This window comes from Muscardinus avellanarius (genome assembly GCF_963383645.1).
Source record: "Muscardinus avellanarius genome assembly, chromosome: 4".
Classification (NCBI taxonomy): domain Eukaryota; kingdom Metazoa; phylum Chordata; class Mammalia; order Rodentia; family Gliridae; genus Muscardinus; species Muscardinus avellanarius.
This window is the reverse complement of record NC_137789.1, coordinates 144,565,571-144,591,377: the sequence shown is the minus strand read 5'-3', so window position 1 is coordinate 144,591,377 and position 25,807 is coordinate 144,565,571. Positions and strand designations below refer to the sequence as shown.

The 25,807-nt window shown below is 40.9% G+C and overlaps 1 protein-coding gene across 2 annotated transcripts in view; it reads right to left on the bottom strand.

Annotated features, from left to right (window-relative positions):
* Nucleotides 1-2,896: 2,896 nt before the first annotated feature.
* VTI1A (vesicle transport through interaction with t-SNAREs 1A) overlaps nt 2,897-25,807 on the bottom strand; it is a gene marked incomplete at both ends in the record, with an annotated part of 220,261 nt that continues 197,350 nt past the window's right edge. For both annotated transcript variants that reach the window (XM_080693708.1, XM_080693709.1), the window contains 2 exons: nt 2,897-2,962; nt 3,592-3,662. In XM_080693708.1, coding sequence (XP_080549834.1) covers nt 2,897-2,962; nt 3,592-3,662 — 137 coding nt within the window. The remainder of the gene's footprint in view (nt 2,963-3,591; nt 3,663-25,807) is intronic.

Sequence of the window (25,807 nt, the reverse complement as noted above, 5' to 3'; positions counted from 1 at the left end):
GAAGGCAGGCAGGCAGAAAAAAGGGAAGGAAATATATTTTTACCTCATTTGAAGTTAAGAATAGATTGAAAAGCACAAATGGCAAATGGATGCTAGCTTTTATAAGTCTAATTTTTGTGGCTTATTCATTTTGGTCAATCTTACAATTGATCAAGGGATGTATATATATAGACTTTGTTATCTATATATACATAGAACACTGGTTTCACAACAGACTGATATCTATAAGTGAAATTACAGCAAAGTATAAAACATTAAACAACCCATAACCATTCTTTTAAGCAAAATAATTCCTTGCTTTGGGAAATCAAAGAGTATTTTTTCTCAGTCAAACAGAATGTGCTGTATGAAAATAAATATGCTCATGTTGTATGTAGACAAATATCTACAAGGCACAAAGAAGAGCTTCGATTCTTTTACACGTTTGTGAAGGTGAGAGAGGGCACATGTTGAGATATTATACCATTCTTTACATTGGAAGCACCCGTTGACACACATTGTAGTTGTATAATTTTGGCAAGAATAAGAGTAAGGGAAGGTGGTTTCTCCAGAAATAAAACCAGGGCTGGGAGTGAATGCCAGGTGAACAGGAGGGATGCAGCAGAGGAAGCAAAATCAGAGCATTCAACAAAAGGCTTTGGTACATAGGCATCAGTTCTATTTCCTGAGAGTTTTTTTTTTTGAGAATAATTCAAGATAGTAAAATATGGGAGTTGGCAATTTCTTTTTTCATTTTCCCAAGTCCTAAAAAAAACCCCACTGTATAGCATATGGACTAGCAATTAGAAACAAAAACCACTTTGATTCCCAAAGACCTAGTTAGGCAACACCACTGATTAAAAATTCCTGGGTATCATGGCAGATACCAATATCTCTGCTGTGCCTACAGAAAAACACCATCACACACACACACACACACACACACACACACACACACACACACACACACTTAAGAGATTCCTCCCTGGCCTGGCCCACATAGAGCAAGGTGATGTCCTTCTGAGGATTTATATTTCTGTTCATTTCCTGAATACATCCTGAGAGGAGATGAGTCAGTGATTGGCTGAGCTTGCCTACAAAGAGAAGCACACGTGGATTTCCCAGAGTAATTTTCTTCCGTAGGCTTCTGAGGCCACCACATGAGTCCGATCTCCCTACAGAAAGCCCAGTCAAAGGTTGCAGAAGTCGCTGGTGCTTCACCCTCTCTTAATGACTTGCAAATGTATTCAAACACAATATGAGGGAATGCTTTATTTGTTAAAATAACTGTCTGCAGTGTCCTGCACTAAAGGGTGAGGTACATCAAGCAGAAACATGGACAGAAATACACTGGTTTAGAAACCCATAAATCCTTATTTGAATCTGCCAACCTGAAAGCCATGTAGAGCCTGAATAAACTATTTTTCCTAAATGCTACATCTGATTAAGCCATACCATTAAATGACAGCTGAACTTTAACATTAATATGATATTATTTAAATAACCACATGATTTTTTTACACTAAAAATGATGAATGATTCCTGGACAGCTCAATTGACATAAAGCAGGAGGACTCTTTAATGAGATTTGACAATACGGAGACATATGCAGAGCGTTCGTTACAGCTCACATCGCAGGGGCCCTCCCAGGGAAGCAGTCAAGGCTTCTCCCCTTTCTTTCTGTTTTATTGTCTTTAGGCACTGGAGCATTCCTTTTGATTGCTAGTGCCCCTTTTTGGGTGGATTTTTTAGTTTTCCTTAGGTCATTTACATATTACTCTTAATCAGAGAATTTGATGGTTATGGTTCTGAGTTGGGACATTGTGACCAGGGAAAGGAGGGGCAATGGAGACACTTGGCTGGCAGTGTCCCTGGAATGTGGGGGTGATTGATCTGGCTGATAAAGGAATCACATCAACCTTGAAGATGGAACAATGACACATTGAGTTGTTTCTTACGCAGTGAGTCTCTAACATGGCAAACACAGTTTAGGCAAATTATGTTATTTGGATCCACGATCAGAGAAGGCTCTGTTATTTTTAAATAGCTGTTTCTATAGTATCAACTATAAAGTTTTTCTCCTTTAAAATTCCAATTAAGCTCTTTTAAAGACCATTTTCAACATTCCTCATTCACTTTTCCACTCACAGCTCCAAATTGGCGTCACCATCTAGATGATGCTCTTACTGGGTAGGTTCCAAATGTAAAATCATTCTGTGCTGAACATACTTACAGAGAATATTACGTACCCTTATTCATTTATCTTTTTAATACTCTTTGAATAGTTTCCATCAATCAAATCTTAGCCACAAATATAAAACACAGAGATTTGTTTGCAGGCACATATGGATTTGGATTATTCTGATAATTTTGAGATTTATAAATAATCTGGAAGTATAGACACTAAATGAAAATGTTTTTCCAAACCATGTCCCTTAGAGAAATGAACACAAGGTGACAGAGAGCAAGGCCGACACCAAGCAAGCTCTACGACGCAGGCTTCCTGTACTCCCTCCATCAAAACAGAAAATAAAGTCAGTGTGTGCCTGCCATGGGGCCTTCCTCAGGCTATAAAAGAAGGCTTCATGTCTAACCCTAATTTTTCCATAGCTTGAGGTAACCCCCCTAGCTCAAGTCTCTCTAATATGAGTTACTTAGTATGCGTCCCTGTCCAAACAACAGTTAAACTCAGTGCTCTGTTATTTCAAAAGGGTCTTGACGGGATATCAAGAGCAGAAGCTCGAAAGCTGTAAATTTCCCTGTTTACAACTGGATGAAAAAGAAGAACGAGGAGGAGGGGGAAGAGGAGGAGGAGGAGGAAGTGGGGGGAGAGGAGGAGGAGGAGGAGGAGGAGAAGGAGGAGGCGGCGACGATAATACAAAAAAAGAGGGAGAAGAAGATGGTCCCTACCTTGCTCTTACCTTCGCAACATCCCTGTCAGAATCCTAGAGCTTTTCCCCAGGTTTGCATCTGTCTCTCGAAGCTAGGAGGAGAAGAGCAGGGTTAAATCTAAACGAAATAAAACCTCATGCAATTAGATTATTTCTAAAAGACACAGCAAGCAAGAGTTTTATTGATAATAGAAAAACCAAATAAAAATGCTTACATATGCAAATATAAATACATTTCTGACACTTCTACAAACGGAAAATTCTTAGATTCAGAAAATGGCATGTGAGAGGAAGCCTTCAACTGGATACTTGAACTGGATATAAAAGTGATTGTCTCCCAATCCGATAAAGTGTAACATATACCTGCTACTTAGTCTCTAACAGGTGAATGTGCAAAGTCCTAAAAATATATATGGACACAAAGCAAAGAAGGATGGAGACATCAGTCCTTTTATAGCTTTTACTCTGAAAGCCTGACGTATTCTCAAATCCCCCTTGATGATCTTCTCAGCCACAGAGCTAAATCATATACTCAACTGGGGCTGAGTCAGCTTCCTTTTCCCTCTCAGGCCCTTTCTTTTCCTTTTGGTAGACTCTGCATCTCCGTCTCCTCCAACCATGTTTATGCATGTGTACATACATCAACATTCATTACTATGTCCCAAAGACCTTCCACATCCTTTCATTTACTATGTGAAAAGACTGTGTCAACTATACTCACTCTCTCACGCGCTCGCTGTATCTTTTCTCTGTCGTGGCTGAGGTTTTCCAGCATCTCCTGGCCAATTTGCTCTATGGGGGGAAAAAACTGAGTAAGAAGAGACAACTTGGAGTGTATGTGAAGGTGACCTTCAGAAGTACCAAACTGACAATGAGCGCAGGTTAACGTTAAAGTAGTGTACATTATACAGCAGATGCATATTTAATTCATGTATTTGAAAAAGATAGACAGTATTTGATACATTTACCTATCTATTTCAAGTATGATTAGATGTAATTTATTTATTTATTTATTTGCAGTACTGGGGATTCAACCCAGAAGCATTCTACCTCCCCCATCCCTATTTTATTTTTATTTTAAAACAGGGCCTTGGTGGGTTGACGAGTCTTACTACTTGCTGAGGCTGTCCTTCAACCCATGATGCTCCTGTCTTGGCTTCCCAAATACTGGGATTACAGGTGTGTGTGCCACCACACCTGCTTTACATGTGATTTGTAAATGAACATACAGAACACAATGAACACAGCTCTGCTGACTTAGCTGTGATGACTTGTCCAAGGCCACTGAAACATAGTACCAGCAAAGACTTTTGATGAACCAGGTTTGACAGTCTGTTATTCTGTCACCATAAAAATTCAGCCTGTTTTTTCCAGGCTCCGATGATGTTAATGATTGGGCTCCACCTTCCTCCCCTCGCTGTGGCACAGCTTTGCCTGTGTAAGTCAAGATCTGCTGAGAACAACTTTGATTTCGGCGTGTCCCCCAGTATAAGCGATCCTCATACTCTCTCCTACTGCATCTTGTTGGTGATGGAAGTATCACTAGTTTCCACTCTCCCCAAAGCAAGGGCTCCTTAATGTGTCGTCGGCTGTCATGGTGTCTGGAGTCATAGCTAGGTAAGGCATACTCTTAGGTCAGTAGAGAAGAGCTTAAGCTGAAGATGTTTACATACTCTGAGTTCCAGTGAAGTCCTTCCTTCTCTGCCATGGTCACCTCTTTTGGTTGGCACTGAACAGTGTTTTTTCTGATCACAGGCCATGCTACAAGACAGTAGGTATATATCCTGATCTCACATGTATTCAGCTACCTTGATTAAGCTTCCCCCCCCCCCCAGACTTATCCTTCATTAGCTAGGAGATGCCTTCATCTCTACACGATGAACATCAATATGCCTTCTTCTGATCTTGACAGCCTGTTTGGTTACCGTGTCCAACTCTGTCACCTTTTCCTCCTGTCTCTGTACTCACACCTCTAACAGTGTTCATCTCTAGATTATACACTTACACAAACAAGCAACAAACATCTACTGTGATAATAGCAAGGAATGCAGTACAGTCATTTAAGAGATCCCCATCATGATTTACCCCGTGTAATCATGCAGACAGACTAGAAGAGTGCTCAGGCCAGCCGAGAGCTCTGCCTGTGAACTTGTTCTGCCTGAGCCTAAATCCCCACACTGACTTCACCAGGTGGCCTCATGGAGGTTAGCTAACTGTGTTGCGTCTTGGTTTACAAATCTGGAAATTAAATTCTTAATCTCCAAAATGGGGAAAATAATCATTGTATTATATCAGAGTGATGTTGAGGGATTTTGCAAGATAAATTAGTAAAATATTTAGCACAGTGACTGGCCTTGAACAATAAACATTTATTGAGTGGTGATGGTTGAAAGAAAACAATCAATAAATTAGTATTATATTGAGACCAGCTCCTATCCTAATTCTATCAAAACCCACTGGAATGGCAATTCTATCCCAATGATACATTTGTTCTACTTTTCTCACAAAATAGAGGTTATCATTAAATGAGTAAACCTAAGCGGAAGTGTGGAAGCTGTAGGGGCATCCAAATGCATGGGGCTGTCAGACTCAGGGCACTTAACACTGCTCGCTGGGGGCCTGCTCGTGCCGGGGACAGGGCCAGCAAACAAGACCTAGCTTCCCTGCTGGAAGAGAAGGCTTAGCACAGACAAATGTCTTAGCAGAGTTTGTACTCCATGGCACACCAGAAAGGACTGCACGTTACGTTCATGACAGGAAATCCAACTAAAAAAGTCGGTTACATATACCACCATAAATATATTTTTGGCTCTACACACACTCTGAAAATTCTTTCCCTATACTGGATCTACACTAAGATATTGTAATGTGTTTTTCCTTGAAAGCACATACTCTTATATTTATTTTAGCTCTTTATTATTAACGTCACACAATTTACCCTTAAGGTAAAATTGGGTAAGATATTTGGCTCCTGGGGAGGCATCATAAAGTGGAGGATAAAGAAGATGAAGGAAACAATTAAAATGAACTTTGTCTTTTTTGCATAAAAGTATTAAATATTCAATTTTGTCATGCTGTCTTTATTGTTACAATAAATTCCTTTAATCAACATAATAGAGCATTTAAAATTTTTAACTTAAAGCTCTAATATCTATGAGTGTGATCAATCCTGTCATTATTTCAGCATATTATTTATATAGTACTTTCTTCTATCACAATTGGTAGTATTAGAATGTGTAACCTCAAACAAATAGAAAATAGATTATTACTACTGCAACTGTGGTCGACATATTCCTAAAAATGATGAAGATATGAAAGAATGAAATAAAGTGAAAATTGAAGTGTTGGGAGGTCTGTGACCTATTGCTGTTCTCAGAGTTCATCGACTGTGTGCTGGGAAGCTGCTAACAGCCACAATTCTAGCAGGTTTGCCAGGGGGAAGCCCTGTGCTGACTGGATGTTTGGTCTTCTACTGAAGGAATCAGTGGAATAAAGGAAACGAGATCAGGCCTTTCCAGGACTCACAGGTCCCTCCTACAATCACCTTGCTCTCTGGGACATGGCTTAGCACCCCAAGTTTAGCCCCCCACCTCAGTAAGAAAAAGGACATTAGCAGGATGTTTCGTGGTCTTAATACCCAAATGTAATGCTCTTGTTGAGAACGAGACTTTTTAAAAATGTTAATTTCTTCCCCCTTTTACTTCCATTTTAATGCTCTAGTAAGAAAAGTTTAAGGGCAGATATACTAAAAGTGGTCATACTTATGAAATGAAAAAGAATTCATGTAAAGAAAGTTATAATTATTTTTCATCATATATCAAACAAAACAAGATGGCAAATTAGAGGATTATTTTAAAAACAATCATTGGTCAGAAGAAGATTAGACAGATTATTTTACTAAAAAATTACCAACATTGTTAAGTTTACACCTTCCTTCCTTCCTTCCTTCCTTCCTTCCTTCCTTCCTTCCTTCTTTCCTTCCAACAGGATCAAACCCAGGGGTGCTCTACCACTGAACTACATCCCCAACCCTCTTTTATTTTGAGACAGAGTTGTGCTAAATTGCCAATGCTGGCCTTGAACTTGTGATTCTCCTACCTTAAGACTATGGAGTAGCTGGTATTACAGGCATGTGCTGCTGTGCCTGAATAATTTACTTGAGTAAGTTTCTTTTATTCAAGTAATTTAACTTTTCTTGAGTAATTTAACTTAACATATAAGTACTCATCAAAAACACAAGCGATAAGGGAGACAAGCTCACAGGCTTATGTAAATGGCAGCTGTGATATGCTGAATCTAGAATCATCAGTTCTTTAAACTTTCATAGGTCCTTGATAGGAATAGCTATATTGTTCCTACTAAAATAATTTGATGAATCATAAATTTTATAAAGACAATATTTATAGACCATGAAAATTTCTTGAGATTACAAAATGGAAACTATAAACTGATTTTTGTATGCTGGAATTCTATGTGTCTGTATGACATGATAAATGAATTCCTGGAAGGAAGACTTCCTTCCTGCATTTCTATCCCTTCCACAGAGGCCCTGGGAATTATCTTGGGAGGACAGCACTCAAGCTCATAAAATGAATTGTTTTTATAACTACCCAGAATCCGTCATCTCTTTGGTCCATAGCTCTTTTTGTAGGGGCACATTCTTGCAAAGCGTTGTTAGCTAACATGTCCATTTCCTTGTCAGTCGTTTGGAGGTGTATATACAGTAAGCATTCAACACTTTCCTGTTCCATAAAGGAACTGAGAAGGGAGCCGGTAGCTACAAATGGAGCAAGATATTTCCTGCCAAGGACGGGCATCACAAAATGACCGAAGGTCACATCACATTATAAACTTAGCTGGAAGGGAAGGGGCCTCGAATGTAAACCAGAAAATGTCCTATTTGATCAATTCAAAATATTGAAAAAAAATCTTAGCCATCATATTCCAAACAGTGCCTGCACTCTCCACAAGATACTGATTATTCTTTTGCACAACTGTATTTAACTTTCTTTTTACAAACTTTGTTAAGGATGTGGTTTCCAACAAATAATTTTAGCCAGTGAAGGCAGCTTGCCGAGTCTTCTTTAAATTGCTAAGAGAAGGTAAGGTTATTTCCTGGCACTGGAAAACTTCATTGTCAATTTTAGGAACAGGCTGAAAGAGGCATGCACAATCACCGGGCTATCGCTCGCAATATGGGGACTTTTGTGAAGCTCAGGAGAACTTAGCAAGATCCGAGGGGAAAATGTACATGATGTACATTCACAAACATCAAGTCAGCCAGTAGGGCAAACATGAGAAGGAGGGAGGGGGTGGGAATGGGGGAGGACTGGGGAAGGGCTAAATGAGTGATGTGTGCATGTATGCTTAAAAAAATACAAGATCCTCAAAGGAATATTCTGGGGCGTGTGTTTTCAGTATGTGAGTTGCACGGCACCAACGACAGATGTCAAAGCAAAGTGATATTTCCTAACAACTTGAAGTGCTGAATTCTGGACATGGGTTGGGAACTTTTGGCTGCTGAATCTAATAAAGGGGAGAAAAGGACTTGCTGCTTCAGAGAGCAGGTGAGCCACACCCAGCTTTCCCAGGACGGATCCGCCTGCCTGCGGAGCACTGGGCTCTGTCACCTGGCTCACTCCTCAGGCCCTGACGCTGGGATCATGCCCTAAGTAGGCAGGTTATCCTCAGTACTGATGTTGCGCAGAGGTGAAGAGACTTTTGAGTTCTAAACACTGGGAAGGCGGGGCAGTGGAAAAGATAGCTCTCACCAGCTCCCACTATTTGAAACACATGTGAGGAACTTCTGCTTCCAGTTTACCATGTACAAGGCACATGAAAGCCCACTCCCATGGAAACAAGAAAAACCCAGACAAAATAATACCAAACTTTTTTTTGGGGGGGGGAGGGAAGCCCAGAGAATGCAGAGAAGTTCTGATGAATTCTAGAGATAAATGAGCACTTCATATGTGGGTAGAGAGCTGGAGCCAACTTTTATACCCAGGGCCAGGGCTGCACCAGGGATGGACCTGCTATTGCCAGGGTTTTCAGATATGCAGGAAACCATCCACATTCTGACTTCCAGGCGGCCTACGGGGCTGAACGGAATGTAGGTGAGCACTAAGCAAAAACCAAGTTGCTTGGTCTGTGTTTCTTCATCAGTCTTCAAATGTGAAAAGGAAGAGGCGACGGGGCGGGTAGAGGGGGGCTGGCTGGTAAAGAGAAATCAGGTCTCCCCACAGTCTTGGGCCTGTATGTCAACACACCGCCAGAGTTGAGTCTAAATGTGAACCCAAAAAGACTGAAACTATATATCAACCCTCTCCCAGGTTAAACGCTGATATAATTTTTTCCCCCCTAAAAAGTAGCATATACACAGGATGGGACAATAACAATCACAGGATAATAGGGCAGAATATACCCAACATGTTATATTCCAATTTCTATTACTTTGTATAGAATGGCAAGGATATTACAAAATCATAAGATATGCAAAGAAGAAAAAAAAGAAAGAAAATAATAATAAGAAAATAGCACCCATGTAAGCACTTACCAGTTACTGTGTAAGCAGATCTAATCAGCAAGCAGTGATTTTAAAACAACTATTATAACTATGTATTTGGGAGGCTGAGACCGAAGGATTGCGGTTCGTGAACAGCCTCAGCTACTACTTAGTGAGGCTCTTTGCAACTCAATGAGACCCTGTTTCAAAAAATAAAGAATAAAAAATAGGGATGGAGGTATAGCTTGGAGGTAGAATGCCCCTGGGTTCCATCCTCGGTACTGAAAAAAAAAAAAAAATTACAGGAAAAGGTAAACATAATGAGCAAAAATGATAGGCTTCTCAAAGAATATGAAATTCTAAATAGATGCAAGTGGAATTCTAGAATGAAAACTTACAACTGAAATTAATGAACTGAATGGAGCAAATAGAATATCTTTACTATAGAAGAAAGGTTCATTAGACATGAAGATGGGTTAGTGGAAACTTACTCAAACTGGAGGGAAAGAAATTAAGTGTCTTACATACATGTAGCTAGATCCCCAGACATAGAGATTAACAGAGACAAAGAACGAGATGAAGCAAATATCTGCAGAACAAATATCCCAAACTTTCCAAATTGGATTAAAAATATCAACCACAGATGAAAGAAGGTCAACAAGGTTCGAGCAAGGTAAGTTTGATGAAAATGATACCTAGACACAGTTAAATTTCTGAAAACTAAAGATAAATAAAAAGAGCCAGAAGAAAAAAGACATTATATTCAGGAGACCTAGGGTAAGAAGGAAGGCTGAAGCCGGGCATGGTGGTGCATGCCTATAATCCCAGTACTCGGAGGCTTAGACAGGAAGATCACAGGTTCAAGGCCAGTGTCAGCAACTTTGCAACACCCTGTTTCAAAAATTAAAAAAATAAGAAGGATGCTCCCTTCGGCAGCACATATATTAAAATTGAAAGAATACAGAGAAGATTAATACAGCCCCTGAACAAGGACAACACATAGATTCATGAAGCATTTCTATTTTTAAAAGAAGAACCGAAATAATTTCTATGTGCAGATGACATGATCCTATCCTTAGGAAACCTAAAAAACTCAACCGAAGACTTTCAGAGCTGATGAACAAATTCATCCAGGTGATGGGCTACAAACACCAACCCAGAAAAAGCAGTAGTGTTTCCATATGCCAACCATGATCCACTGAAAGAGGAATCCTGGACCAATCCCATTTACAATGACCTCAAAACCAACAAAATACCTAGGAATAAATCTAACCAAGGAAGTAACAATAAAAACTCCACAATTAAAATTATGAGACACCGAAGAAAGAAACTGACAAAGATCTTTGGAGACAGAAGGATATCCCATGCTCTTGGAAGAAAACGAAGGGGCCTGGAGAACGTCACGTCGAGTGAGATTAGCCAGTCGAAGAAAGTGAAGGGCGTGTGTTTTGTCTCATATTTGGAATCTACAGAGTCCTAAGGATACAAGAGGGACTTCAGATAGCGGAGGAGAGACCCCAGTGGAGCCAGGGAGGTGGTCCAGGGGAGGGGGGCAGGGAGAGGAAGAAACAGCGAAGGAATCACTTTGACTGACATACGTAATGATGCGAGACTAGCAAGTCCGCGTGGATCCTGTGTGGGGGAGGGAGATGGGGAGGAAGCCGGGCAACACCTATCAAGTGCTAAGTGTGTGCACATCACCATCACTGCGAACTACATTCTGGTGTGAGACTACAATGCACCAACACAAGTGTTTAAAAATATAATAAAACAATTAAAAAAAATAAAAAGGGTTGGGGGTGTAGCTCAGGGCCTAGAATGCTTCTAGGTTCAATCCCCAGCACCAACAAAGAAAAACAACAACAACAAAAAGCCTGCATTCTCATTAGAAAAAAAATGGAACGATATTCAAAAAAGTCATTCTAGTATTCTATAACCAGCGAAATTATTCTTCAAAACTAAAAGTGAAGCCGGACGCGGTGGCGCATGCTTGTAATCCCCGCGCTTGGGAGGCTGAGACAAGAGGATTGCGCAGGTTCGAAGCCAGCCTTGGCTGGCTTAAGAGACCCTGTTTCCAAATAAAATATAAAATTGATCTGGCAGTGTAGCTCGGAGGTAGAAGACCCCTGGGTTTCATCCCCAGTACCACTTAAAAAACAAACAACAACAACAACAACAAAATAAATGAATAAAAGTGAAATAAAGATTTTCTTTCTCCAGCATTGGGGATTGAATGCAGAGGCGATCTATCACTAAGCTCCGTCCTTAGCCTTTGGGATGGAACCCATGGGCATTCTACCTTCGAGCTACACCCCAATCCTATTTATTATTATTATTTTTTAAATTCTGAAACAGGGTCTCACTAAGTTGTGGAGGGCCTCACTAAGTAGCTGAGGCTGGCCGTGAACCCAGATCCTCCTGTCTCAGCCTCCCAAATGCTGGGATTACAAGCGTGCCCCACCATGCCCGGCTACCTTTTTTATTTTCCATTTTGAGACAAGGTCTTGCTAAGTTGCCCACGTTGGCCTTGGACTTGTCATTCTCCTGCCTCAGCCTTTTGAGGAGTAGGGATTAGAGGTGTATGCTCTTGCACCTAGCTAGATTTTTTTTTTTTAAAATAATTGAACAGAGAAATTTTCAGCAGAATTAAGGCATGGGGGTGCAAGCCTATAATCCCAGCATTTGGGAGGTGAAGACCAGACAATCACGTTTTGCAGATGGCCTCAGCTACTTAAGTGAGGCCCTTCGCAACTCAGTGAGACCCTGTTTCAAAAAATAAAAAAGACTAAAAAATAGGGCTGGGGGTGCAGCTTGGAGGTAGAATGGCCCTGGATTCCATACCCAGCGCTGCAAAAAAAAAAAAAAAAAAAAAAAAGTTAAAGGAAACTCACTGGTTTGAAGGAAAATGATAGTAGATGGAAGTTTGGAGCTACAGAAGAGAATGATGAGTGTTAGAAATGGCAAGTCTATGGTCAAATGCGAAAGCATCGCTTTTTCTCTTATATTCTTTAAAAACAATTAACTACTTGCCGGGCGTGGTGGTGCGCACTTGTAATCCCAGCATTTGGGAGGCTGAGACTGGAGGATCATGGTTCACTGGCAGCCTCAGCTATTTAGTGAGGCCCCCTGCAACTTAGTGAGACCCTGTTTTAAAATAAAGAAAGAAAAAAAAAAAACAGGGCAGGGGGTGTGGCTCGGAGATTGAATGCCCCGGGTTCCATCCCCAGACCCACAAACAAACAAACAAACAAACAAACAAACAATTAAGTACTTAAACAACAAAATAACAACATATGCAGCAGTAAGATATATAAAACCACAGTACAAGAGATGAAGGAGAGTAAATAGTTCACAGTGGAGCTGAGCGTGGTGGTGCACGCTTGTAATCCCCGCGCTCGGGAGGCTGAGACAGGAGGATCACACAGGTTCAAAGCCAGCCTCGGCTACTTAGTGAGGCTTTCAGCAACTTAGTGAGACCCTGTTTCACAATAAATTATAGAATAAAATAGGGCTGGGGGTGTAGCCCGGAGGTAGAATGGCTGAGTTCCATCCCCTGGAGGCCCTTCTACTTCCAGGCTACACTCCCAGACCTATTTTATACTTTTTTTAAAAATTTGGAAACAGGGTCTCTTAAGCCAGTGCGGCTGGCTTCGAACCTGTGTGATCCTTCTGTCTCCGCCTCCCAAGCGCGGGGATTACAAGCGTGAGCCACCACGCCCGGCGATTGGGACTATTTAAATTTGATTAATTAAATAAAATTAATCACTGAGTTCCACAGTAGCACTAATATTTCAACTGTTTAGAAGCCACACCCAGCAGTGGCTACTGCGTTGATTGGCAGATGTATCAATACAAGCATCTGTGGAATGAGCTCCAAATCCTCGTCTTTACGACCCACTCAAGAGAAATAAGTATTCACTTGGGTTAAATTTAGAGCAAACACTTCTCTAAGCCTAAGTTTCCTTTACTATAAATAAGACTCTCAGATTGGGTGGCCTACGGTGCTCATTCTGGTTCTAGAATATGAGGATCAGAGACTCTGAGTGCTTCGTGCCTCTTTTTTCTGGCAGGAGGGGTTGAACCCAGAAACATTCCACCTCTGAGCTCTACCCTCAACCCTATTTTATCTTTTATTTTGAAACAGGCTCTTGCTAAGTCCCTGAGGGTCTCACTAAATTGGCCTTGAACCTGTGGTCCTCCTATCTCAGGCTCTCAAGTCCTGGGATTACAGGCCTGTGCTCCCCCACCGAAGACGACAAGAGCCATAGCAGAGCCACGAATGGATTCCCATTTCCTGCCCCGAGACAATTTTTTTTTTAAATGAAACATTCAAAACTTAAATACACTTAAATAGGCATATAGTTTCTAGTTTGCCCCAGTTCGCAACATTATACTGTTTTGTACAGTAGCTTGCTTGGCCTGTGAGGATATCAGCATTTGCTGCGTGCTATAAAACATTTACAAGTACTTTGATGATGACATTACTTGAGAAAGCTACGCATTCATATAAACATAACACATATTTAGAGAAATAGAACCAAAAAAACTGCAGGGCCTAGTGTGCGTGTGCGTGTGCGTGTGCGTGTGTGTGCGTGCGTGTGTGTTAAAGCAATTACAATTTATTATTACCTCCTCAGCAGTTGAGTATGGTTCCCATTTTGCTTTAAGATGATCACATCTATCATTAAGCAATTAAAAAATTACCAGAGCTACTTTCATCAAAGTCATGGTAGCAGAACCTCCCCTTAGTTACCTGGTTTGCTGCAGATAATTAACAAACACTATTCCCAGAGCCCGCAGACATCAGTCAATGAAGCTGTGCTACCAATAATGATGCCCTGGAATGAGCAGGTACTATGTAAATTGAGGTTGTTAAACAAAAGGAACCATGTTAATTACAGCTCCATTCAAAAACGAGAATGAATCCATTCTTTTCTGCGGAACAAGACCAGAACAGCAAGAAGGACATCCCTTTTGCGCAACTGAATAAAGAATGTAAAAGCCTGGAGATGATGCAGCAGAAAACCTGAATGGGCAAAACTGTCAGAACACATTCCAAAGGCTCACTTGTGGAATTTACTTTGCAGACAACCAGGCAGGTTCAGCAGCACCCAGCTCTCCAGGGTGAATGAATTACTCATTCTAAAACAAGAACAAAAACAAAAACAAAGCAAAACAAAACACAAAAAGCGCTGCAAAGCATTGACAAGTGGCTGGAAAGTAATCAGAAAGCCTTTAAGAATTCATTACGAGCAGAATTAATCACTCTCTGGGCTCTTTGTGAACTGCGGACACACTTCTATCACTGAACGTACGGCATTCTAATTATCTGCTTGGTCAAGAAGCCAGTACTGGGTGGACCGCAGGACTTCTGTGGCTAGCAAACATGTTTTGTTTTTATGAAAAAGTCTTTTAAGCATTTTTTAACCGGCTGGCAACAACAAGAACAAACTTTCAAATGAGAGATTTTATATAAAAAGATGGAGTTCCAGTTTCTTTTACTATCTGGAACATTGAGGTGAACTAGAAGTCAGTAGTAGCTGAGAAGCCAGACCACTGCCACCTCATCTGTGTTCCCTGCTTGGAGGAATTAGTTGTGACCCCTTGCTTAATGCTCTTCCCCACTGGAATGCAAACTACTTTAAAGATGAGGCCACATGCTATTCCTCTTAGCATATGCGGAATTTTAGGAGGTAATGCCTGATATGTAGGTGCTCAGGACATTTTAGTTCACGGGAACCACTGCATTTGAAAATATGTCCAAGTCTTCTATAAAGCTGAAAAAAGGGAGTCACAGATTTTTAGAACAAACTTAGGCTTTGAAAGTAACTGCAGTGAAGAGCACACAGGGATACAGGGGGTATATGTGTGCAGGGCTGGCATCATGCAGATCATGTTGCTGATTATAGATACAGTAACCATGACCTAAGACTGACTCCTAGGACAGTGATCTCTGCAGAAAAAAAAAAAAGTTAAAAAATGCCCTATTCACAACATATATCAAGGTGGGTGACAAGGTATCCTAATATTACACAGTTAAAATGTCACTGCCAACAGAGAGGCCTTTGCAATAACTAGGCAAGAGAAGGGTTAGGAGACAGCTTCCATATTCCCCAAACACCGGCATTCCAGTGTACGGATTACAGCACTCTACAGATAAACATTCCATGATTTCAGGGTCTTGAATGGAATCACTTTTTGTATCTCACAAATTATACAAAGAACAACAACGGTAACAACAAATCCTGGAAGGATCGTGATCATTATCCAAACCTTCTGACTTCAATATATTTTTGTTCTTTTAAAAAAATGATGATGGTGAATTCATTCGAACCATCCTCTCATGTTACCCTTGGGTACATGAGCCTGTAACTGTCTTCTGCATTTCTATCTTTTGAATAAACTTCTTTAAATCTTCAGCAAGAAAAATAAAATAAAATAAAAAAATGACGAAGCCAGGCGTGGTGGCGCACGCTTGTAATCCCAGCCTTCGGGGAGGCTGAGAGAGGAGGATCATGGATCGCGGCCAGCCTCAGCTACTTATTTAGGCCCTTGTTTCAAAGTAAAGAATAAAAAATAGGGCTAGGGGTATAGTTTGGAGGTAAAATGCTCTTGGGTTCCATCACCAGTACTGCAAAAAAGGGGAAAAAAATGATGGATTCTCATACAGCTCAAAATGCCCACAGTAAGGTGCCTGTCCCATCGACCCTTCCCCACCCTTCACAACGGCAAGCGGATCTTCTTCACAAATGAGGCCGACTGATGCCAGCCTGGTGGGTTCTCTTGCTCTCCCTCAGAGGAATCAGACAGAGGTATAGCTGCAATGGGAATTTTTAATCCATCTGGAAGAGTCTATTGATGTGAAAGGCAGGTAATTGGGTGAGGGCAGCCCGCGCTTCCCCCCGAGCTTCCTTTCTCTTCCTCACACACACCACGCTCTTGAGGCCCGTGTCCAGCACCTGACGGGAGGACACTTCACTTAGGGGTCTGGAACTGAAACAAGCGATAGAATCATAGAAACTCAACTGGCACGTGAATAAAAGATAATGCTAGAATTTCTGGTTTCTAATCTTTCTTCTTGCTGTATTCCCCCACGCCCCCGATCTTAATTCTATTCTAGTTTGAAGTGAAGCTAAAAGGGTCAAGTGGCCTTGAGGATGGACTCCCTTCTCTCTTGATCAGGGTAGTAGCTATAATCTTTGTTAATATGCAAACCCAAGAGAAACAGACATCCATAGCTTGTAATCTTCTGGTAGAAGTAATAAAAATCGCTGAGATCACATCAACTGGAAAATCTGAACTCTATGTATTTTTCTGAAAGTATGTAACAGAGTTATTAAATTTTTCTTATCGTGGTAGAATTCAGGTGGCATAGAATTAAAGTGTAGAATTCAATGGCATTACAACCCTCATAGGCTGTGTGTAACTTTCACCTCTGTGTAGGCCACAACCATTCCTGTAACACAATGAGGCTCCCGCACCCACTGAGCAGTCATTCCCTACAGCTCTCCTCCCTCAGTGTGGACAACCACTAATCTGCCTTCTGGCTCTATGGGTTGACCCATTCTAAACATGCTTATAAATAAATCATACAAGCATAACCTTTTGTGTCTGCCTTCTTTGATTTAACTTAGTGCTTTCAAGCTTCATTTATGTTGTAGCATGTGTTATACCTTTTCATAGCTGAATAATATTCCACTGTATAGACATACCACGTTATCTAGTCACCTACTGATGAAATTTTAGTTGTGTCTACCTTTTGTGAAGAGTGGTATGAATGTTTGTGCACAAATGATTGTCTGAGTATCTGTTTTCAATTCTTCTGAATACAGGCCTAGGAGTAGATTCAGCAATCATATGGTAATTCTGTGTTTAACTTTTTAAGGAGCTACAAAATGGCTTCCACAGTGGCTATTCCATTTTTTTTTTTTTTTTTTTTTTGGAGGTTCCTGGAAACTCTTCTACCCTCGGGCTACACTGCCAGACCTATTTTATATTTTTTTAAATGTGGAAACAGGGTCTCTTAAGCGAGTGAGGTTTACTTCGAACCTGCACGATCCTCCTGTCTCTGCCTCCCAAGCGCGGGGGATTACAAGTGTGTGCCACCACACCCAGCATGGCTATGCCATTTTACATTACCATGGGTAGCGCGCGTCGGCTCCCATTTCTCCACATCCTTGGCAATACTTGTTATTTTTCGTTGATTTGATTCTAGCCACTCTAGCGGGTTTGCAGCAGTATTTCACTGTCATTTTGACTTGCATATCACTAATGACTAATGCTCTGAGCACCTTTTCATGTGATTTTTGGCTATTTCTGTGTCTTATTCAAAGAAATGTTTATTGAAGCCCTTTGCCCATTAAAAAAATTCAGTTGTCATTTCGTTGCTGAATTGTAGACGTTCTTTATATGTACTTTAGAAACTAGACCCTTATCAAATATGTGATAGATAAATACTTTCATTTTGTTAGCTGTATTTTCACGTTCTTGATAATCTTCGACAGGCAAAAGTTTGTAACTCTTTTTTTTTTTGTAGTACTGGGGATGGAACCCAGCGGCGTTCCCCCTCTGAGCAACATCCTCAGCCCCTATTTTTTATTCTTTATTTTGAAACAGGGTCTCACTGAGGGCCTCACTGAGTAGCTGAGGCTGTCTGCGAACCAGGATCCTCCTGTCTCGGCCTCCCAAATGCTGGGATTAGAAGTGTGCGCCACCACGCCCGGCTGCAACTTTTATAAAGTCCAATTTGTCTATTTTTTGTTGCTTATACCTTTGGTGTCATATCTAAGACTTCATTGCTACCCCTAGGTTTTAAAGAATTATGTCTGTATTTTCTTCTATGAATTTTATACTTTTAGTTTTTGCACTTAGGTCTTAAATCCATCTTGATTTAATTTTTGTATATGTTGTGGGGTAGGAGGCCATGGTCCTATTTTTGATTTACACAAAATATTTATCTATTTACTCACATTTCACATGAATGTATGTTTATTAATTTATTTGGTCAATTCTAGACTGATAAACATTTCTTTTTCTTTAACAAGTAATGCTTCATTGAAAACCCATACCTGTATGTTTGAAAGAGTATTTCTTTTCTTTCTTTCTTTTTTTTTTTTGCGGTACTGGAGATGGAACCCAGGAGCCTTTTACCTCTGAGCTATATACTCCCACCCTATTTTTTTATTCTTTATTTTGAAATAGGGTCTCACTGAATTGCGGAGGGCCTCACTAAGTAGTAGCTGAGGCTGGCCGCTAACCGGGATCCTCCTGTCTCAGCCTCCAAAATGCTGGGATTACAAGCATGCGCCACCATGCCCGGCTGGAAGAGTATTTCTGTAGGTTAATTCCTAAAGAGGAAATTCTGAGTTGAACATTATACACATTTTAAATTTGATACAGGCTGGGCGTGGGGGCGCACGCTTGTAATCCCCGCGCTTGGGAGGCAGAGACAGGAGGATGGCGCAGGTTCGAAGCCAGCCACGAGCGCTGGCTTAGGAGACCCTGTTTCCAAATTTAAAAAATGTAAAAATAGATCTGGGAGTGTAGCCCGGAGGTAGACGGGCTTCCAGGAACCCCAGTACCACCAAATAAATAAATAAATAAATAAATAAATAAATAAATAAATAAAATAAATAAATTTGATACAGTGAAATCTCATCCACAAAGTGTTATGGCTTTTGCAATCCCAATATGTGTATAAGAGTGATGTGCCATTGCATTTCCACCCAATAAAAATGTTATCATTCTTTTACTCTCTGCCCTATCAGATAAGCAAATAAAGCCATTGCATCTCAAGTTTACTTGATTATTTGGGAGGTTGAGGAGTTTACTGACCATTTATATTTCCGATTTTTCTATTTCATATAATTTGAACATTTTGCGGTTGAGTTTTATTGGTCTTCGCTGAATTTCAAAAATTTATATAAAATATTTAGAAGTCATCTGGAACAAATCAGCTTCCACTTACACTTTTAATATTTACGAAAAATCTAATTTTTACCCACAACTCAAAGCCTGGACAAATGTTTACTTTGATTTAAAAATAAAAATATACATGTTTTAGCCAATATTTCCTCAATCTTGACTTTTCTGAGTATGTAGAAAGCAGATACCTATATTAAAAATGGAGGAGAGCTGGGCATGGTGGCACACACTTATAATCCCAGTACTTGGGAGGCTGAGGCAGGAGGATCTCAGGTTCAAGGCCAGCCTCAGCAAGTAGTGAGACTCTCACCAACCTAGCGAGACCTTGTTGAAAATAAAAATAACAGGGCTGGAGGTAAAGCTCAGAGGTAGAATGACCTTGGGTTCACCATTTTTAGTACCATAATAAATAAAAAAAAACAAATGCATGGAAATATTGAAAACATGGAAGCTATTGGGCCTGAGGAAATACAGGAGAATGGCAAAGGTGAAGAATGGCTACAGGCAAAGACTAGGCCTTACGTAATAGTGTTGCTGAATTTGAGCATTACGAATCACAAAGCGTGTGGTGGCGTGTGCCTGTGATTGCCGTAACTGGGAGGCTGAGTCAGGAAGATTGCAGGTTTGAGGCCAGCCTCATCAATTTAGCAAGGCCCTCAGCAACTTAGTGAGACCACATTTCAAGATAAAATAAGTCTGGGAGTGTAGCTTAGAGGTAGGATGCCCTGGGTTTAATTCTCATTACCACACATACACTTGCGTGCGCGCACACCCCCCGACACCCACAAAGTTGACCTAAAAGGATGATAAACATTTGAGCTATTTCAGGCAGAAAATCCTGTTGAAGATGAAGGGTGGAGGAAATGAGGAATTAAGAAGACTTCCAATTAAGGTGGCTTAGAAATTCAGGAAATTATTAATGTTTGGAAATAAAAATTCCCGAGGTACAAGTCTAAATGTTGAAAACATTTAGTTTTCGCCGGGTGTGGTGGTGCACGCTTGTAATCCCCGCGCTTGGGAGGCAGAGACAGGAGGATCGTGCTGGTTCGGAGCCAGCCTCGCTGGTTTAAGAGACCCTGTTTCCACATAAAGTTAAAAACTAGGTTTGGGAGTGTAGCCTGTGGGAGTGTAGCCCGGAGGTAGAAGGGCTTCCAGGAACCCCAGTACCACCAAAAAAAAAAAAAAAAAAAGAAAACATTTAGTTTTCAACAAAATGTTATTTCTTCTAGGCACTTATTGAACCTGATAACGAACTCAACAATAGCTACCATACATGCCACCAATATCTAATACAAGATACTTGGCAGGCATCATGAATCGATCACAGGGCCCCAGACACACCCTGCATCAAACTCCTCCCTCAAACGCTCTCCTGGACATGCTCCAGGCGATCAGCCGCAATCGATCAGAGTTGGCACAAGGGATGAGACCTATTTGCTACCCTGGATCTACAGCGCTGGGGTCTTCTTTTCAGCTGACAACAGAAATGTGAAGGCTGGTAATTGTTTGGTTTTTTTCCCCCCTCAATTCTCCACCTGTCACCTTCTAGCCGGTGTTCTCATTTTGGGATTTTCTGCATTTATTTGCTTTAAGAGTATGAGTGGAATTCTAAGGTCACAGTCTATGGCTAAAATTCTCATTTGGCCGTATGCCCCAGAATTGTTTGTGAAACTTTTAAGAAACAGTGTGTAGACCTTATTGCAGGCTAAATTAGCATCCTTAGCAGTGGGGCCCGACATGTAGGCTTTAAACCTTTCTCATTAGTCACGTCAGACTCCTTGTTCTGGACCGCTTGCCTTCACGCCACAACATCCCCTCGTTCTACATACCTGACTATGGCACAGAGTTTTACCCCTCTAATTCTAAGCCTTTGGTACTTGTAAGGTTTATTTCAGAAGTTAGGAAACAAGAACCATTTCTATACTATTTTAGCCAAGCAGATCTCAAGGATAAGATTCATTACCTTTTTTTTTTTTTTTAGTTCATCTTATTCAAAGTCTATCACTCCTACCACCACACCTGCTAACTAAAACAGTTTTTTGACAGTACAGGGAATAATTCATTTTGTATTACTGAACAATGCAAGCCACGTAATACGACACATCTTCTTCTTTGGCCTGCACCTGGGTGAATCTGATCTTTGATGGTTAAAGCAATTCTCTAGGATTCTTCAAACAGCTCCTGCCATATCCTCACCCTTCTATTGAATTCGTGGTTTTGTCTTTTGTGCTGGGTTAACTACTTTATGCTCTTGAATGACCCACCTGATTTTTTATTGTAAGATATCTCAAGCCTTTTCTGTGGAAATAGAAGACACACCAATCAATCAATAAATAAAAGTAGGCCAGATTGTTAAAACACAGACGGCTACCCCCTTACCTACAATTTCTGGGGTGGGGTTCAGGAAGTGTCATTTCACCCAAATACTGATGCTGCTGGCTCCTGGGACTATGCTTTGAGAACTCTTGTCGTCTTATAAGGGCTGCAAACTAAAGCTGTAGAGCCAAATCCGACCTGCAGTCTGTGTTTATAAATAAAGTTTTATTCACTCCTAGACATACCAGATCAACACTAAAATCTAAAGGGATTTATGCTATTCTATAAAACAGACAAGATATAGGTCTTTTATTCCTGAATAACTATAGAGCAAAACAGGCTGACATTTCAGACAGCAACATTTTGATTGGGAGGATGAAATGAAGAAAACTCAAGACAAAGGAACTGGAAAATAAATTGAAAAAACAATTAAAAAAAAATGAATGAACGACATTAGAGTATGTGTCCTAGCAGAGTTTTAAGATGATGCTATCTCGGTATTATTCTTAACTCGAGATGTATGGGCAGTGAACGATTCAAACTGAGGCAAATTTATTGTCTTCCTTAAAAAAAATAAAAGGATATGAAGTAGCTGAAGATTTCCTAATATTAATGCTGTCATCATGACATTAAAGAAAAAGCTAAATAGCTAGAAATTCTGGTAATGTACTTCATGAGAAGGCAACTGCTGGCCAGTGCCAGGTGAAGCAAATTAAGGAACTACTCAGCTCTGTAAACTGAAACATCGGTGTGACCTCAGAAGGATCGTACATGCCCAAGCACGCACTTAAAGGCTCCTCTTAGTAAAGCTCCTGAAAAAAATAGTTTACTATTGTCTGCCTTTCTTAGCAACCACTATGCCATTGAGGGTTTCTAAAGTACAGCATGAAACAAAGCCACTATTGTCTCCAAATACAATAGAGAATTTATTAGACTTCATCGGCAAGGCTCTATATTGAACCTATTAGCATAATTCTAAGAAGAATTTTTAATTATATCTGAATAGCTCTATTAGGGAGCCCCTAAAATCAAGTCTCTTACTAAAATTTGGCATAAAATTATTAACGAGTTGGGATGGGACTTTTTGTTGGGGGGGAAAAGGCTACACAGGTTTAAACCTCTGGGGCTGAAAAAAATAAGTCCATTCATTCGATATACATGCACCAAAAGTTTATGGCTTGCAGGCTGTGTATAAAACACTGCAATGAATGTTTCCCTCCAGGGAAAGTTTTGTATTTTTGGCTACTATTTATTGATTGCTTCATTGCACGCCAGCCACTGTGCTAAGTACTTAATGGACACTGCATTTAATCTTCACAACCACCATATGAAGTAGATTATTATTAACCCCAATTTAAAGACAAGGAACCTGAGGCTCAGGGAGGTTAAGTAGTTTGCCTGAGGTTGGCCAGTATTCAAAATCCAAGTCTGCGCCTTCCGCATACGCCTGTGGCCGCTGACAGGCACTCCGCTGTCACCGGACCACAAGTGGCCGCTATCACGGTCATTCTGGCTTAGTAATTTAAACCCACATTTTTTTTCTCTTTGTGGCATTGGGGGTTGAACCCAAAGGCATACTATCTCTAAGGTACACCTCCAGCCCCATTTTATTTTTAATTTTTGACACAGAGTCTCACTAAGCTGCAGAGGGCCTCACTAAGTTCCTGAGGCTGGCCTTGAACCCAAGATCCTCTTGTCTCAGCCTCCCAAGTATGGGATTACAAGTGTGTGCCACTAGCCAGCTTGGAGCCATGCTTTAGACAAACACAGAACAAAAGAGGAAGCTAGATGTTGTATGACGTGTGTGTGTGTGTGTGTGTGTGTGTGTGTGTGTGTGTTGTACTGGGGATTTGATCCAGAGGCATTCTATCTCTGAGCTATAACCCCAGCCCCATTTTTTATTTTTTATTTTGAAATAAAGTCTCACTAAGTTGTGGAGGGCCTCACTAAGTAAGGGGCTGAGGCTGGTTGCGAACCTGCGATCCTCTTGTCTCTCTGCCTCCTAAGTACTGGGATTACAAGTGTGTGACACCACGCCTGCCTATTGTATGACTTCTTAAGTGTTAGAAAATAATTACAAGGGCCAAGCGTGGTGAGGCCCATTTATAATCCCAGCATTCAGGAGGCTGAGATGGGAGGATCATAGTTCAAGGACAGCCTCAGCTACCTAGTGAGGCCCTTTGCAACTCAGTGAGACCCTGTTTCAAAATAAAGAAAATAAATAAGGCTGGGGGTGTAGTTTGGAGGTAGAATGCCCTGGATTCCATCCTCAGTACCGAAAAAAAAGAAAGAAAGAAAGAAAGAAAGAAAGAAAGAAAGAAAGAAAGAAAGAAAATAGAAAAAAAAAGAAAAGAAATATAAGGGCAGAAGTAAAAGGAAAAATAGAAAAAAATTAAAATAACTCCCTTCTACCTGAAAGGAAAAAAGCACGTGAGTTTTTCCAAGGCCCAAGAGCCTCACGTATCATGTCCCATCTCCCAAGCCCAGCCACCCTCTTTTTCTAACTTTTTCTTCTACCCTCCATTTCAGAGACCCCAGTTCCATTCCCAAGATCAGGTGCACCTTGGTTTCGGTGAGACCTGCACCAACTGCACACTCAGAAAGAACGGCCATTCCAGGGACCAGCGCATGACCTGCTGTTTTTCTGTCGTACAATCTTGTGAATATCTTCCTGGTGTCAAGTGGGGCGGCAGGCTTTGATTTCGCTGGGGGCTGTCTACACTGAAGTTTAGATATTATTCTAACTAAGCACTGACCCAACCATACTCCCAAGCCGTTTTTACCTTGCCTTTGATTCACAAAGTTGTATTTTCTTTTTACCTGAAGTCAAGATACCCCATCACTATAGAAATCTCGATATTTTGCTAACATTCCCTGTAAGCATCCTGTTAATCGTCATGGCAATCTTTAAATGGTAAGAGTTGAATAGGAGACTATGCTCCTTCCCTGTTCCTGGCTGAGGTGAATGTTCTGGAGAACTTTCAGATACTCTACCAGATAATAGTCCTATGGCTAAAATTTTCTTTTGAAGAAGTAAGGATGAATAAGGTGGGTTTTGAAAAGTTTTTATTTCAACCTTTTCTTTCCTGCAGGGTCCATCCTTGGAAGTAGGAAGCTAACTTGCTGTTCAAAGTCCACTCATTTCCTCTGCCTCAGTCACCTTTCTAGTGCTATAACAAAAATACCTGAAATGACGACCCTGCAGAGAAAAAAGGCTTACTTTGGCTCATAGCTTTAGAGGTTTCAGTCCCTGATCAGGCAGAGCCTTTGTTTTTGGGTCTCTAGGGTGGGGGAGTGCTGGATAATCATGGTAGGGAGCAGGTGATGGAGCAAACCGCTCACCTTAGAGCCAGGAAACAATAAAGGAAGTGGAAGGGACCAGGGGTCTACATACAGTTCCTTTCCAGCGCACAGTCCCAGTGACCCACGCTCCTCCCACCAGCCCCACTTTCCTAAATACTCTACCATGTCCAGGCCAGTAGTGCCACTCTAGCAACTAAGCCTTTAACACATGGGCAGTGGGGGGCAGTCAACATCCAAACCATAGCATCCTCCTCGATATATAATTAGTGTATGCTCCATTTTGCAGAGTTATCATTGTTTATTTATTTATTTTTTGGTGGTACTGGGGATGGAACCCTTCTACCTCGGGGCTACACTCCCAGACCTATTTTATATTTTATTTGAAAACAGGGTCTCTTAAGCCAGCGAGGCTGGCTTCGAACCTGCGCGATCCTCCTGTCTCCACCTCCCAAGCACGGGGATTACAAGTGTGCGCCACCATGCCCGGAAAAGTTATCATTATTTTAATGTGGACATCAGTTTCATCTAAAAGGGGCTGAAATCATCAACTCCTAGGGTGGCAATTTCATTAAGAGAGATAGAGTCACTATTGTTTCTGCCCAGTGAAAACATTAATATAGTATAAACTGTCCCTCCATAACTAAAATCTCATGCAAACCACATCTCATAGGTCATTTAAGCATAAAGGAAACTCTGAGCACAGGCCCACTCTCCCATGCGGACTTCCTGGAGCTGAGAAGGACGCCAGCCTGACTACGGCTAAATTCATCAGCTCAGTGACTGACCTCGGATGCTGTGTCACTCACAACATTTACTTAAAAGTGTTTGGTATGAAGAAGAAAAACAATAAATATTCAAATAAAAGAAGTTCATAAAATAAAGACTAGAAAAA